The sequence below is a fragment of the Elephantulus edwardii genome, unplaced genomic scaffold (genome assembly GCF_000299155.1).
Source record: "Elephantulus edwardii isolate Elephantulus edwardi_28Jun2011 unplaced genomic scaffold, EleEdw1.0 scaffold00086, whole genome shotgun sequence".
Lineage (NCBI taxonomy): Eukaryota > Metazoa > Chordata > Mammalia > Macroscelidea > Macroscelididae > Elephantulus > Elephantulus edwardii.
Genome location: NW_006399836.1, coordinates 5,698,924 through 5,715,361, shown reverse-complemented (window position 1 = coordinate 5,715,361; position 16,438 = coordinate 5,698,924). Strand labels below are relative to the sequence as shown.

The window sequence follows — 16,438 nt, the reverse complement described above, 5'->3', positions numbered from 1 at the left end:
GCTACAGAGGATGAAAGAATATAGCCTTCAACCTGAATTATATCTCAACATCAAGAAAACAAGGTCCTTACCACTGAACCAGTAGAAGGCATCATTATAGATGAACAAAGGATTTAAACTGCTTGGATTTGTATCAACACCCTTGGTACTAGCAGTCAAGATATCAGGAGACGTATTGCTATGGACAAATCTGTTGTCAGGAACGTCTCCATAATACTCAAGAGAAATGATGTAAATTTGAAGATCAAGGTATACCTGATTAAGACCATGGTCTTTTTAGTTCTTTGTTTATGCATCTGAAAACTGGACAACGAATAAGGATGACAAAAGGAGAACTGATGCCTTTGAGCTGTGGTGTTGGAGAAAAATTCTGAATATCCATCCCATGGACTACTAAATGAACATGTCTTGGAAAGGGTGCAACCAAAGTGCTCCTTGGAGGCAAGGGTGGTGAAGCCACATCTCTTATATTTTGGACATGCTACTAGTAGAAGCTATTCCTTGGAAAAGGACATCATGTTTGTAAAGGTGGAAGGTCAACAAAAAAAGAGGAAGACATCCAGTGAGGTGGACTGACACAGTGACTACAGTAATGGGTTCAAGTATACCAGAGAGGACGAAGATGGCACAGGATAGGACAGGATTCAAGTTCGTTGTTCACAGGGTCGTTATGAGTCATACTCGATTTGATGGCACCTACCAACAACAACATGAAAGACCAGTAATTCAAATTCACCAACTACTTCATGGGGAAAAGATGAGCAGTCTCTTTACATAAAATTTACAATCTCAGAAACCCAATGCAAGGATGCTATGAGAACTGACTTGACTGGCAGTGGGTTTAAAATTTTAAAGCACATTACAGAAATTTCCAGTTTCATGATGAGGAGTCAAATCAAACAGTGCGAATGTTGTTATCATCGTTATGTCCGTCAAGTTGCTTGCAACTCATAGTGACCATATGGACAATAGCTCTGAACCTTGCTCTAACCTAAGCCAATCTCATAATCTCTGACACACTAACTCCCATTACCCCAGTCACTGAGTTAATAATCCATCTCGTCGAGGGTCTTCCTCTTCTGCACTGTCCTTTCACCCTTCCAAGCATGATGTCCCTCTCCAAGGACTGGTCCCTCCTTTCAACATGCCCAGAGTATGTCAGATGAAGCTTCAAAATCCTTGCCTCCAAGGAGCACCCTAGTTTCATCCTCTCAAGGATGAACCCGTTTGTTCTTCTAGTTTGTTGTTGTTAGGTGCATTGAGTTAAGTGCGACTCACAGCGGCCCTATGAACAAAAGATCTGAACCCTGTTCTATTCTGCACCATCCTCACACTTCCTGACACACAGGAGCTCATTGCAGCAGTCACCATATCCATCCACCCGCTTGAGGGTCTTCCTCTCCTTCTGTACCTCTCCACCTTTCCCAGAATGATGTCCTTCTCCAATAGCAACATGATTAAAGTATGTAAAGCAAAGCCTCATCATTCCTGCCTCCAAAAGCTCTCTGGCTGCACCTTCTCCAAGACATACCTGTTTGTTGTCTTGGCCATCCATGAGATGTTCAGCCATGGTATATTCAATATTCTCCAGCACTACAATTCAAAGGCATCAATTCTTCTCCTATCATCCTTTGTCATTGTCCAGCGCTCTGATGCAAAGCAAGTAATGGCAAAGACCATGGCCTCAGTCAGGCACACCTTAGTCCCTAGACTGACACTGTTGCTCTTCAGTACTCTGGAGAGGTCCCTGACAGCAGATTTTCCAAATGCAATACATCTTTTGATTTCCTGGCTGCTAGTACCAAGAGTATTGGTTGTGGAACCAAGCAAGCTGAAACTGTTAACAATCTCAATTTCTTCACCATCTGTCATGATGCTGTCCAGTGATGGGAATCTTTGTTCTCCTTGATGTTGAGCTTAATTCATATTGAAGGCTTCAGTCCTTGATTTTCTGAAGGAAAAGCCTCAGATCCTCCTCATTTTCAGCAAGCAAGGGTGTGTCATCTGCATAACGCAGATTGTTGAATCTTCCTCCAATCCTGATGCCACATTCCTCCTCACAGAGCCCAGCCTCCTATATGATCTGTTTTGGATATAGATTGAAAAAGTATGGAGACAGGATGCATCCCTGGCATAGACCTTCGCTGATCTTGAACCATGCATGTTTCTTTGCTCTGTTCTAATGACTGCCTCCTGGTCCAAATGTAAGTTTCACATAAGCACAATCCAGTGTTCTGGGATTCCCATTCTTCTCAGAGTTAACCACAATTTGTTGTGATCTACGTAGTCAAATGCTTTTACATAATCAATGAAACACAGATAGGCATTCCTCCGATACTGTCTGCTTACAGCTAAGATCCATCTAACTTTGGAGATAGTGTCCCTAATGCCATGGCCTCTTCTAAACCCAGATTGCACATCTGGCAGTTCTCTGTTGATGTGCTATGCTAGTCATTTCTGAATGTATACATACCTAATTCTTGGTCTCAGAAAATAACATTATATCAAAATATTAAAAACTAAATGATGTCAAACACCCCAGACACTAGTAACTTTGTTACATGCAGTGAATACATAGATTTGGTCTTCCTTGCCTGGACAATGAATTGGGCAGAGTGGAAAAAAACAAAAATTGGCCGTGGATGAACTCTGTTGTTATTTCAACACTCAGAAATAATCCTGGCATGGAAAATAATAATCCCAGGGTGTGTCTAGCATTTGTTAGAGTATGTGGTTAATAGGAAAGGTGAGAAATTAAAGTGAAAAGTAAGATTTGTTTTCTGAGAAGATATAAAAAAAACAGGGACAGATCATTTATCCCAAGACAGAGAGGTAAAGAGAAAAAGCTTAATGACATGGATTGACACAGTGACTGCAGCCACGTGTTCAAGTGTATCAGAAATGATGAGGATGGCATCTGACAGGAGGGTTCAAATCTCTTATTCATAGGGTTACTATGAGTAGTACTCAACAGCACCTAACAACAACAGCATCTTTGTTCTCTAGAGTAATAGGCTAATAAGTCCTATTAGTACAAAGACAATAACACTTCGTAATTTAGCACTAAAGACTAATATTTTTACAGCTTCATTTGTAATTCTATCAATTACATTTTAGTCTAGGGGTTATATACGTACTTTTACGATGTAGTGTTGCAAGCTTAAGACGTCTATACTTGTTCCTGGAAGCAGGACTTTCTGGTGTGGGCTCAGAAGCACACGTAGTTGGTGAGCTACCTGTTCCAGGTAATTTTTTAGGGAATGCCAGAGAGCAGGAGGTACGCTGTCTAGTTCGACACGCTACTTCTCTTTCTTTATGCAGCACCTGTTCATCCATCAGCAATGTTATGACTTGTTTAGACTTTTCCCGGATATAATAACCTGAAAAATACAGTTAATATACTTGGGGGGGAAAATCCTTAATTAAGGCTACAATTTTCATTCCAGGAGAAATGGAAAAAAAAAAGTGAGAAGAGTGAAACTGTGATAGCAAATAAAGAGGGGAAAACTAAGTTTCAAGAGAATTATCAATAAATATATTTCCTTTTTTAACAAGTCAGTAGCTAGTTATTACATTTTTTAATTAATATTTTTAGGAACGTTGATAAAGAACTTCGTTTTCCAACCGTTCATTGTTGCACATTTTCCTCCCTTCTCCCCTACCCCCAGATCTCTTTTTTCTTCAGGGAAAAAGGTTCTTTTCTTATACAGTTTCCCGCCCCGCCAGACCACTTTACTATGCAGCTCCTATTCTGGACTTTTGGAATGCCAATAATACCTATTCTTATATTCCTTTTATACAATTCTCTCCCTTGTCTGTTTCAATGTGTAAATTATGTCTCTCCTTTTCTTTGTTTCCCCCCAGCCCCCATGTCAGTCCTGTTTTATAATAGTGGCATTATGCCATATTTGTATTTTTGTGACTGAGATATTTCATTCAATATAATGTCCTGAAGGGTCACTCATTTTGTAAACAAATTATCAACATGGGCACTGCTCTTACTTTTTTTAATTTTAAATATGCTATTAAGTATTCCTTTTAAAAGTAATATAACACTCCTTGTAAAAGAATTGCATAGTTTATCAATTGATGCAGAAAAAAAACATTTGACAAAATTCAACACCCTTTCCTGATAAAACTGCTCAACAAAATAGGAATAGAAAGGAAACCCCTCAAGACAATTAAACATATATCTACAAATTCAACAGCTAGCATTACTCTCAGTGGAGAGACTTAAGGCATTCATTCCTCTTGAAAACAAAGAAGCGTTTTATCATCGCTCCTATTCAATATTGTATTGGAAGTCCTGGTTAAAGCAATAAAGCAAGAAAAAGAATTTAAAAATATCCAAAGTAACAAAGAGGAAGTAAAACAATTTCTCTTTGTAGATGATATGATCCTATATAAAGAAGATTCCAAAAACAGTAAAAAATTATTTGATCTAATTGCAAATTCAGCAAAGTCAAAGTAGAGGATACAGGCAAAAATCAACAGGATTCCTCTACAGTATAAAGAAAACTCTGAAAAGGAAATAAGGAAAACAATACCATTTACAATAAGCACCCAAAAAGTTAAACACTTAAGACTGAATCTAACCAGAAATACAAAATACCTACACAAAGAAAACTAGAAAACACTACTAGAAGACACCAAAACATACCTACACAAATACACGAATGTATCCATGAGCCATGCTCATGGATTAGAAGAAGAATTAAAATGTAAAAATGTCTATACAGTAAAAAAAAATCAACAACTACAGTGCAAAATCAACTTAGCTCTCATCACCATTCTTCAATGAGATGGAAAAAAGTAATCACCAACTCCAAAGACAAGAAACCCCACCAACAAGTAAAACACTACTGAAGAAGACAGAAGGATTGATAGGAAATCTATACCTAGACCAAGGAGCTGTAGTCCAAAAAAGAGTAAAGGAGCACTTCTTGGTGGAAAATTAAGAACGATTGGTTTAAAATTAAGAAAGGGTATGCATTATGCATAAAGTCTGACTCTGTGAAGAAGAAAGTGGCATAAGGATCAGAGGAAGACTCATCAACAATATGAGTTATGCCGACGGCACAACCTTGCTTGCTGAAAGTGAGGAGGACCTGCAGGGCTTGCTGTAGAAGGTCAAAGAGTATAGCCTTCAATATGAATCACATCTAAACATCAAGAAAACAAAAACCCTCACCACTGGACAAGAGTCAACATAATGGTAGATGGAGAAAAAGACTGAAATTGTCAACAACTTCCTTTTACTTAGATCCATAATCAGCACCCTTGGTACTAGCAATCAGGAGATCAGGAGACAGATTGCATTGGGAAATTCCACTGTTACAGACCTCTCTGAATTAGAGGAGCAATGATGTCAATTTAAAGACTAAAGTAAATCTGATTCCTTTCAATCATTTGCTGTGCATTTGAGAGCTGGACAATGAACAAGGCTGACAGAAGAAGAACTGATACCTTTGAGCTGTAGTGTTGAAGAAGAGCGCTGAATATCTCATGGGCTGCCAAAAAACACCACCAACAAAAACAGTCACGTCTTGGACTAGGTATAGCCAGAGTGCTCCTTAGAGGCAAAGATGATAAAGCTTCACCTCACATACTTTGGGCATGCTGCTAGGAGAAGCTATACCTTGGAAAAGGGCATCATGTTAGAAAAGTGGAAGGTCACTGAAAGAGAGGAAAACCCTCAATAAGATGGATTGACACAGTGACTCCAGCAAGAGGCTCAAGTGTGTCAGAGATGACAAGGATGGCACAAGATACGATAGGGTTCAGATCTATTGTTGTTGTTGTTGTTGTTGTTAGGTACTATCAATTCGAGTACGACTCATAGAGACCCTATGAACAAAAGATGTGAGCTCTGTTCTATCCTGTGCCATCTTCACACTTCACACACAAAAACCCATTGCAGCAGTCACTGTGCCAATCCATTTGAGGGCCTTCCTCTCCCTCTCTGACCCTCTACTTATCTGAGCATCATGTCCCTCTCCAAGAAACTGCGCCTCCTAGCAACATGCACAATGTGAGGGGACGCCTCATCATCTTTGCCTCCCAAGAGCACTCTGGCTGCACCCTCTCCAAGGCATTATTTTTTTGTTGTTGTTGTTGTTTTGGCATTCTTTGGGATGTTCAGTCCTTTCCTGAAATACTACAGCTCAATAGCATCAATTCTTCTTTTATCATCTTTATTCATTGTCCAAATCTCAGATGCATAGCAAGTGATCAGAAAGACCATGGCCTGAATCAGATGCTCCTTAGTCCTCAAGCTGACATCATTATTCCTCAGTAATTTAGAGAGGTCTCTAACTTCAGATTTTCAAAGTGCAATACAACTCCTGATTTCCTGACTGGTAGCAATGTTAATTGTGGATCCAGGTAACATGCAGTTGCTGACCATTTCAATCTTTTCTCCATCTATCATGATGCTGCCTATAGGTCTAGTGGTAAGAGAATCTTTGTTTTTCTGACAATGAAATGCAAACCATACTGAAGGCTGTATTTTTTGATCTTCTGCAACAAGTATTTTGTGTCCTCTTTACTTACAGCAAGCAAGTTCATGTCACTGCATAGTGCAGGTTATTGATGAGTCTCCCTCTGATCCTGGTGCCACATTTCTCTCCATAGAGTCCAGCTTCTTTTGTTTGTTTGTGTGCCATCTAATCTAATCCAATGGGCACAGGAGATTGCCCCTTCCTCTCCAGTGGAGCATTCTGGTGGATTTGAACTGCAAGAATCCACCTTCTTGAATAACTTGCTCAACACACAGACTGTATAGGTATGGAGAGAGAATACAACCCCGACATACCCCCTTCTTAATTTTAAATCATGTAGTGTTTCCTTACTGTGTTTGCACAACAGCCTCCTGGTCCGGGTAGAGGTTTTGCATGAGTACAATTAAGTGCTCTGGGATTACCATTCTTCTCAATGTTAGGAATAACTTTTTCTGATACTCACAATCAAATGCTTTTGGATAATCAATAAGGCACAAATAGATATTCTTCTGGTATTTTTTATTTTTTGTCAGGTTCTATCTGACATCAGCAATGAAATCCCTGGTGCTCCAGCCTCTCCTACATCCTGCTTGAACTTCTAGTAGTTATCTATCTATGTACTGTCTAATATCTTCAGAAGTATTTTGCTTGCATGTGATCTTAATTATATTGTTCTATAGATTCCAAATTCTGTTGTATCACCTTTCTTGGGGATGGAAACACATATGGACCTCTTCCTTTCCACTGGCCAGAAAGATATCCTCCAAATTTCCTGGCATAGACTGGTGAGTGCAACTAGGGCTACACCTCTTAAAGGAAACAAGTCAATTGTGTCCAATCGATTGCTGGGGCTTTGTTTTTTGCCAACGCCTTCAACGTACCTTTAACTTCCTCCTTCGCTAACACTGGCTCCTCTTCATATGTTGCTTCCTGAAAGTCTTCAGTGGCAGTTCTTTTGGTACAGTGACTCTGTATACTCCTGCATCTTCTTTTGATGCTTTCTGAGTCATTAAATATATTGCCCATAACACCTTTCAATATTGCAACTCGAGGTTTAAATTCCCCCCCCACCCCCGTTCTCTCAGCTTGAGACATGAACAATTTCTTCCCTTTTAATTCTCCAATTCCAGCTTTTGCACATCCCATTAAAATACTGTTTTATTTCTCAAGCTGCCTTTTGGAAATTTCTGTTCAGCTATTTTATTTCTGCATGTTTTCCCTTTATTTTGGCTTCTTGACACTCCAGTGCAATTTATAGAGTCTCTGCTGACATCCATTTTGGTTTTTTCTTTCTCCTCTTTGTAAATGACCTTTTGCTTTCTTCATTAATTATATCCGTAATATCATCCTATAACTCATCTGGTCTTATATCATTGGTGTTCAATGCTTCAAACCTATCTTAAGATGATCTTGAAATTCAGATGTAATAGATTTTAGATCATATTTTCGTTCTCATGGACTTATTTTCATTTTCTTCTGTCTCAATTTGAACTAGTATATGAGTAATTGATGGTCTGACCCACAGTCCACCCCTAACCTAGTTTTGACTGCTGATATTGAGCTTCTCCAATGATTCCCTGCACAAATTTGTACAGTATATAGAGAAATAAACCACTACATGTGTGCTCATGACAGAAGCAGAGAGAAACACATAGCTAGATGGCTAAATCCAACCTAAATCAAAACTCATTACCACAGAGTAAATTCTGACTCATATTAACCTTGTAAGGCATAACAGCCTATAAGGTTTCCAGGGAACTCTGGTGGCCTAGTGGCAAGGAGTTTCCAAGGCTGTAAACTATTATGGAAGCTGACTTCCTCACATCTCTCCTCGAGATGGATAGTCAGAGAAATGAAAACTGAATCCACATTTTCTATATCCTATTTTGCTGTTGCTGTTTTTGTTCTTATACATTACAGAGTTAGAACTAACTCATAGCTGACCCACTAGTGGGTTTTCAGAGGCACAACATCACATGAGAAGAGACTGCCTGCCTGTATTTCTCCCATGGAGCAGACGGTGGATTCAAACCATGTATCTTTCCACTGGCAGCTCAACTCCTTACCATGGAATTTAGTTGGGACAAGAGAAGGGGCAAGTGACTTTCTTTTAACATTAATATCTTGTCAAAACAACTGGTACCATTAATAATGAGTGACAAGGGATGAGGGCTTGACCCTTAATCATTTGTGTGACTTGGACCCCATCAGGTAATCTCTTGCTGTCTCTGAAGGACTATATAAGCACATCAACCACTTCACAGATAAAGACGTTTTCTATAACCTATTACTTATTCAGATGTAAGGTGCTTTTATGCTAAATCCTATGCCCTAAGAAATGATAAGAGGAAATAACTTTGTCTATAACATGGGATTAATCTATGCCAAAATCTCATGACTTCCTATGTATTCTTCAAAAAAAATAAGCTAGAAAATCCTTAAGATCCACTACTTCACTGGCTTCACTAATGATGAAGTAAGATATTAACACTCCCAACTATGACTTACTAGCAGTGGACCAAGCAAGATATGGCCAAACTGGGGTTTTGTTCTGAAGATAGGGGCCAAATTCTCTGACTGCTAGTCATTTCATGGGAGACTGACAGTGTTAGAAGCCTGAGCTCAAGTTTTCATCCTTCCCAAGATTATGTTTTACTCTCTGTAAATTTTTACTGAAATTAATAATAAATTTAAATAAAACAAAAAAAAAGAGAATGTGAAATGGTGCAGCTACTGTAGAAAGCAGTTCAGTACTTCATTAAAAAGTTAAAATAGAAAAAAATTATTATGTTTTTCATTATACCTACTCTCATTTCTTCAGCTTTTCTTCCTTCCAAACATATTTCAGACTTGCTTCAAATCTTATTATTCTAAAAATCCTTAGTTTGGTATGATTAATTTGCAATCTATAGCTGGACATTTCCACAATGTGTTGGGTTATCACCTAGCTGTCATAATATATAAAACTCTATTGTGAATTTCAGCCTTTGGGGACAATCTGTCTGACATTATCTTCCTTAGAAAATGCACATGGTTGAAAAAGATGAGGGAGAGAATTGTTTAAAAGGTATATATGATTAGATATTATTGTTATGATAGGATTCCAGAACAAAGGTAGCATAGTGGAGTGGACTTGGGAGCAAGGACTGAATAACAAGAAAATAATTTTTTTCTTTGAAAAAGAGAAAAGCTAATTGGGGGGGTGGGGCGGAAGGGCAAGGAGAAAAATGCAACAGTGAATGAATGGAAATCCAAAGTCTCTGTAAACTTTCATAAAAATCAATTATTTTTTTTAAAAAAAGAACATTTACATGGTTGGTTTGTGAGATAATTTCCTCATGCTTCACTTCAGATACCCATCTTGCTCCACCTTCCTGCCACCACTCTTTCCCATCCACCTTAGCTTCTTTACTCTGCAATCTCACCAGGCTCTCCATCTTTTGGGAGCTTTGTATTGGCTGTTACTTCTACCAGGACTTCTTTGCATGACTGGATCACTTATTCATTCAGGTATCTACCCACATGTCACCTCCTCAGAGAGGCCTTCTTTCTGGCCATCCCATCACGGTCTGTCCCCTTATTTTGCTTTCTTCTTCATCTCATTTATTACTATCCATGTTTATATTATGTTTGTTCACTTGTTTATCATCTATTTCTCTTGGTACCAGCAGTCGGGAAATTAAAAGATTAATTGCATTGGGAATGTCTGCTGTCAGATACCTCTCCAAAGTACTGAAGAGCAATAATGTCAGTCTGGAGATTAAGGTGCACCTGATACAGGCCATGGTCTTTGCAAGTATGTGCTATGTGTCAGAAAGCTGGACAAGGACTGGGGATGATAGAAGGAGAGTTGATGCCTTTGAGCTGTGGTGTTGGAGAAGAGTACTGAATATACATGGACAAGTAAGAGAATAAACAGGTTTGTCCTAGAGAGAGTGAAACCAGGCTGTTCCTTGGAGGCAAGGACTCTGAGGGTTCATCTGACATACAATGGACATGCTACAGTGAGGGATCAGTCCTTGGAGAGGGACTTCATTCTTGGGATGGTGGAGGGTCAGTGAAAGAGAAGAAGACCTTCTATGAGATGGATTGATTCATAGACTAGGGTAATGGAGGTAGCTGTATCACAGACAGTAAGATTGGCGCAGTCTAGAGCAGGTTATAGGGCTGTACACAGGGTCGCTATGAGTCACAAAAAACTCAATAGCACATAACAACCAACAACATATTCTATAAACTTTAAAAACAATGAGGGCAGTAAAAATTCACTTTGTATCTTTGGTGTCTGAAGGAGTGACTGGCACACAGTAGATGCTCAATAAATATGTATAAAGTAAATGAACCAATAAAGGAACAAATTATCACAAAGTTTCCGATTTTCTTCTCAATCCAATACAAAGAAAACCAAATAGATGAAAATTGCTCAGTAAACTTACAACTTATCTTAAGATATGCATTTCTCTCTAGAACACATGGACAGTGGCTTGAGAAAGTTGCTTGTTCTGAAACAATTTCTTAAAACACTGCAACTAAGGAAAGTTAGGACAGCCTTGAAGTTAATATTTCAAGGCTTCCCACTGCCCTGGCTGCCTCTCCACCACTAAGACTGAGTTATCAAACAATCTATTCTAAAGCATAAAAGTTGAAGGTTAGGAAATCTAATTATAAACTTGTTTCTAAAATTAATTCAATAACAACAATAGCAATAGCAAGTTGACATCTACTCATTTCTAACTCATGTTTCTGGGGGGAAAAAGTATCAGACTAAAATGAAAGGGAAAGATGATTTTGAAAAGAAACTGCTGGAAATAGAATAAAGTTGGACAGCAATTACTTTTTGTCAAAGAAAAGAAAACATGGGTTCTCTGAAACAAGAAATTAAACTTTACAACCAATCAATATCAAAGATACTACATGAAACACCAAAATGAAAAAGTTGTTAGCTCAGATTCAGATTAAAATGAAAACAGAACTATTTACTGTTGTAGTTTCATTTCAGTTACAAGTGATAGAAATTAAATTAGAACTGGCTAAGGCAAAAGTCAAGAAGCGTGCTGATAGGAGAGTGTTTAAGCACTTGACTGGAAACCAAAGGGGAGGTGGCTCAAATCCTGATGCTGGTACCAAGAGTGTTGACTGTAGAACCAAGCAAGCTGAAGCTGTGAACAATCTCAGTCTCTTCTCTGTTTATCATAGTGTTGCCAATTGGCCCAGTGGTGAGAATCTTTGTTTTCTTGATGTTGAGCTTCAGTCCATATTGAAGGCTCCAGTCTTGGACTTTCTGTGGCATATATTTCAGAGCCTCCTTAGTTTCAGCAAACAAGGCTGTGTCATTTGCATAATGCAGGTTGTTGATGAGTCTTCTTCCAATCCTGATGTCACATTACTTCTCCATGTCCAGCCTCCTAGATTATCTGTTCCACATATAAAATGAAAAGATATGGAGATAGGATGCATTCCTGGCATATACCTTTCCTGATCTTGAACCATGCAGTGCTTCCCTGCTCTCTTCTGATAACTACCTTCTAATCCAAGTATAGGTTTCACCAATCAAGTGTTCTTAGATTCTCATTCTTCTCAAGGTTAGCCACAATTTGTAGTGATCCACACAGTCAAATGCCTTTGCACAGCCAATGAAACACAAATAGACATGATTATTATTAAAACTCCTGTTAACTGCACCAATAATTTAGAAACTAGTTTAATAAAATTTTTTGAGAGTGAAGGAACAAGTATTTTATGACAAAGTTTAGAACTATTAGTACCAGAATGGTTGTACCATTTTACAATCCCACGAGTAATGCATGAAAGTTCCCATCTCTCTCCAACATGTATCGCTTGCTGTCTTGTTAAACTTTGTCACTGTTACTGGGATGAAATGCTATCTCATTGTGGTTTTGATTTGCATCTATCTTATTGCCAGTGACTTTGAGCATTTCTTAATGTTTCTGTTAGCCATATGAATGCCTTTCTCTGTGACAGCATGGGACTGGTAAAATGACAACACACAGACCAATGGAAGATAATCGAGAACCCAGAAATTAACCCATATATCTATGGTCAGCTGACATTCAACAAGGAATCAGACTCTCTCAAATGGGGAAAACACAACCTCTTCAACAAATGGTACTGAAAAAACCAAACCACTACTTGCAGAAAGCTGAAGCAGGATCCACATTTCACACCATACACAAAAATTCACTCAAGGTGGATCAAAGACTTAAGGATTAATCCCAAAACCTAGGGACTAATCCCAAAATCATAAAGATCATTAGAGACAAAGTGGGACCAAGCTTAGAACGCCTAACCCATGATATAAAGAGGCTGACAAGTACAGCCAGAAACATACCACCAGAAGATAAAACTGATGAATGGGACCTTCTAAAGATTAAATCCCTCTGCACATCAAAATTTTTTTCCAACAGAGTGAAAAGAAAACATACTGACTGGAAAAAAACATTTGGCAATACCATCTCAGACAAAGGTCTCATAACAAAAGTTTAGAGAATACTAAGGGATTTCCACAAGAAAAAGATCAATAACCCAATTACAAAATGGGCAAAAGAAATGAAAAGACTTTTTCACAGAGGAGGCAAGGATTTTAAAGCTCTGTCTCACACACTCTGGGCATGTTGCCAGGAGGGACCAGTCCTTGAGGAGGACATCATGCTTGGAAGGGTGGAGAAACAGTACAAGAGAGGAAGACTTTGGATGAGATCAATTCAGTGACTGAGGTATTGGGGGTAGGTGGGTTGGAGACACTGAAATTGGCTCAAGACAGAGCAGGGTTCAGAGCTGTTGTACACAGGGTCAGCATGATTCACAAGCAACTTGACAGAAAAGAACAACAAGAATGTGTGTATATATACTTAAATATATAGATTTTATAATAGTGATATATATCTGCTTCAAATCAGCACACTTTTATTACTCATCCTTTAATAAAACATTCTACATAAAAATTATAGAACTCACTGCAATCTAGTCAGTTTCCAGGAAACTCAGTAACACTTATAAAATTACATAAGTTGATGGTCTGTACTAATTACAAAGGAGAAAAGAATGATTTGCATAGTAGAGAAAGCTGGAAGACCTTACACTTCAATATCTGCAATGATGACACAGATTGGCATCAAGAATCTCCCAGACAGAATCATTGGTGAGGGCCCCAAATAATTTCTGTAATATTGTTGCCAAAAATATAGAACCTGAATATAATCAGGAGGAATACCAGACAAAACTAGACTGTTGTTGTTGATTGCCATCAAGTCGAGCACAACTCATAGCAACCCTATGAACAAAAGGCCTGAAGCCTTTCTATAACTATCATTGTTTATCAAAGTTCATAGAGATTCCAGAGGCATGTTGTTTAGGAAGTGGAAGTCATTCCTGCTTCCAAAACTAGAATGTTATTCAAAACACCAAGTCGGGGAAGATGGCTAACCAGACCCTCACATGGAGCTCACCACCTCACAACCAGCTTTCAGACAACCTTGGTTTGAGTCCTTGTTCTACTACCTTTATTACTTTTTTCAACCTTGAGTAAGTCTGTTCATCACCTTCTCCATTTGTAGAAGGGGAAAGTAGTAATATCTACTTTGAGTTACAATTTGGGAGAGAAGAAAGGGGCAATGGTGGTGGTGCTGGACGTGGAAGTGCTGTCCCAAATCACTGTCCCTAGCCGCAGTCCTCGGTAAGGCGGATGGTCTAGACCACAGACCACAAAAGAACCTTAGGTGAGAAAAGCCATCTGGCCCCTGGGCAGAGCCACCTGGAAGGGAAGAGCCTCTCAGCCCCTGGGGAGAGCCACCAGGCCATAGGGGAGCCTCCCAGTGAGAGCCACCTGGAGAGGGAGACCTGCCTAGCCCCTGGGGAGAGCTGCAGGGCAGGGGAGAGCCATCTGGCTTCTGGGGAGATCCTCCCAGCCCCTAGGGGAGTTTTCAGGTCCCCAGGGAGAACCGCCTGGCAGGGAAGACCTACCCAGCCCCTGGGGAGAACTGCATGGCAGGGGAGTGCCACTTGACCCCTGGGGAGAGCCACCTGGTGTATGAGGAACTTTCTCTAGGCCACTTTCCTCTATCTCCTCCTCCAATACACCTGTAAATAACACCTCCAAAGCCCTTTTCTTTGTAACTCACAAGTTTGTTCTCTCTACGGTGAACACTGAGTCTTGTTCCAGAACCAGAACCCTAAGCCCATTTACAGAGACAAAAGGGAAATAAAACTGCCAGCTAAGGAAGCAGAGGTGGAGATGGAACCTCAAAGTTCAGCCAGTCACTCCCATTGTATTCACCCACGCAAACATCTTGCAGTCCAGAGGGCAGAAAGCACCATGAAAATTTCTTATACATGAACAAGAAGGCATGCAGTTTCAACTCAAGACGACAAGTCAAGTGTTAAAGTGGGCTACCGTTCCCTTCATCTCAATGCCCCTGTTAAGCATAAAGCAGCCAGAGAGTCTATGCCTCTATGCCCAAATGGGAAACCCATTAAAAAAAAAAAAGGACAATCTCTTGGTAAAAGAAAAAAAGAAAGAAAATATAAATGTTAAAAAGCATTGACTGATAACTTCACTCTTCAGATCATCTTGTGACCTTGTTTGTTTTTTTTAAAGTAGTAAACTTTATTTAATATAATAATTTTTAAAACCACAAAATACCAGGTTGGTATGCATTGAAGGAATAAATTTAGGAGAGAAAACATCAAGAATTCCTACAACTCAACAATTAAAAGATAATTCAATGAAGAGACTTGATAGATATTTCAACAAAGATATACAGATGGCCAATAGTATGAGCAAAGATGCTCATTAAAAAATCATGGAGTTGTTCAATTTGATGGGTGAGGGAAATTGGAAGACTCTGTTCTTGAAACAATGTATTCAAATTTTATAAATAAACTAATAAAAAGAAAGGAAAAGGAAAAGATAAACCAAAACCACAGTGAGATATTGTTTCACACTCACCAGTAAAGGCATTATAAAAAATAAAATAAAGTAAAAATGGAGGGGACGTGTTGGAGAGAATATAGAAAAATTAGAACCCTAATCCATTACTGAAGAGGACCTGAAGCGCCTGCTGCAGAGTGTCAAGGACTGCAGCCTACAATACGGATTGAGGCTCAATGTCAAGAAGACAAAGATTCTCACCACTGGACCAATTGGCAGCATCAGGATGGATGGTGAAGAGATTGAGATTGTACACAGCTTTAGCTTGCTTGGCTCTGTAGTCAACAGTCTTGGCACCAGCAGCCAGGAAATTAAAAGGTGCATTGCCATGGGAAAGTCTGCTGTTAGGGACCTCTCCAAAGTACTGAAGAGCAATGGTGTCTCTCTGGAGACTAAGGTGTGTCTGATACAGGCTATGGTCTTCGCAATCACTTGTTATGCATCAGAGAGTTGGACAATGACCAAGGAGGATAGAAGGAGAATTGATGCCTTTGAGCTGTGGTGCTAGAGAAGAGTATTGAGAATGCCATGGACTGCTAGGAAAACAAACAGATTTGTCCTGGAAAGGGTTAAACCGGGCGGCTCCTTGGAGGCAAGGATTCTGAGGCTCCTTATACTTTGTACATGCTGTGAGGAGAGACCGGTCCTTGGAGAAGGACATCATGCTTGGGAGGGTGGAAGGACGGCGCAGGAGAGGAAGGAGTGTCAGAGACAGTGCGATTGGCACAGGACAGAGTGGAGTTTAGGGCTGTTGTACATAGGGTCGCTATGAGTCGCAAGCGACTCGACGGCACATAACAACAACAACAACAAATCCATTACTAGTGGGAATGCAAAATAGCTCAATAGTTGTAGAAACAGTTTGAAGTTCCTCAAAAAGATAAACATGACAGTTACCACACACCTCTGAATTTTACTCCTAGGTATATTATATCCATAATACATGAAAGTAGAGTCAAACAGATACTTGTAGACCAATTTTTCACTGCAG

The 16,438-nt window shown here is 39.4% G+C and overlaps 1 protein-coding gene across 1 annotated transcript in view; it reads right to left on the bottom strand.

The window, feature by feature from the left end:
* Window positions 1-16,438, bottom strand: part of ENTHD1 (ENTH domain containing 1) — a 272,373-nt gene that overhangs the window by 220,082 nt on the left and 35,853 nt on the right. Inside the window, 1 exon segment of the mRNA XM_006890102.1 lies at window positions 3,138-3,380. Coding sequence (XP_006890164.1) covers window positions 3,138-3,380 — 243 coding nt within the window.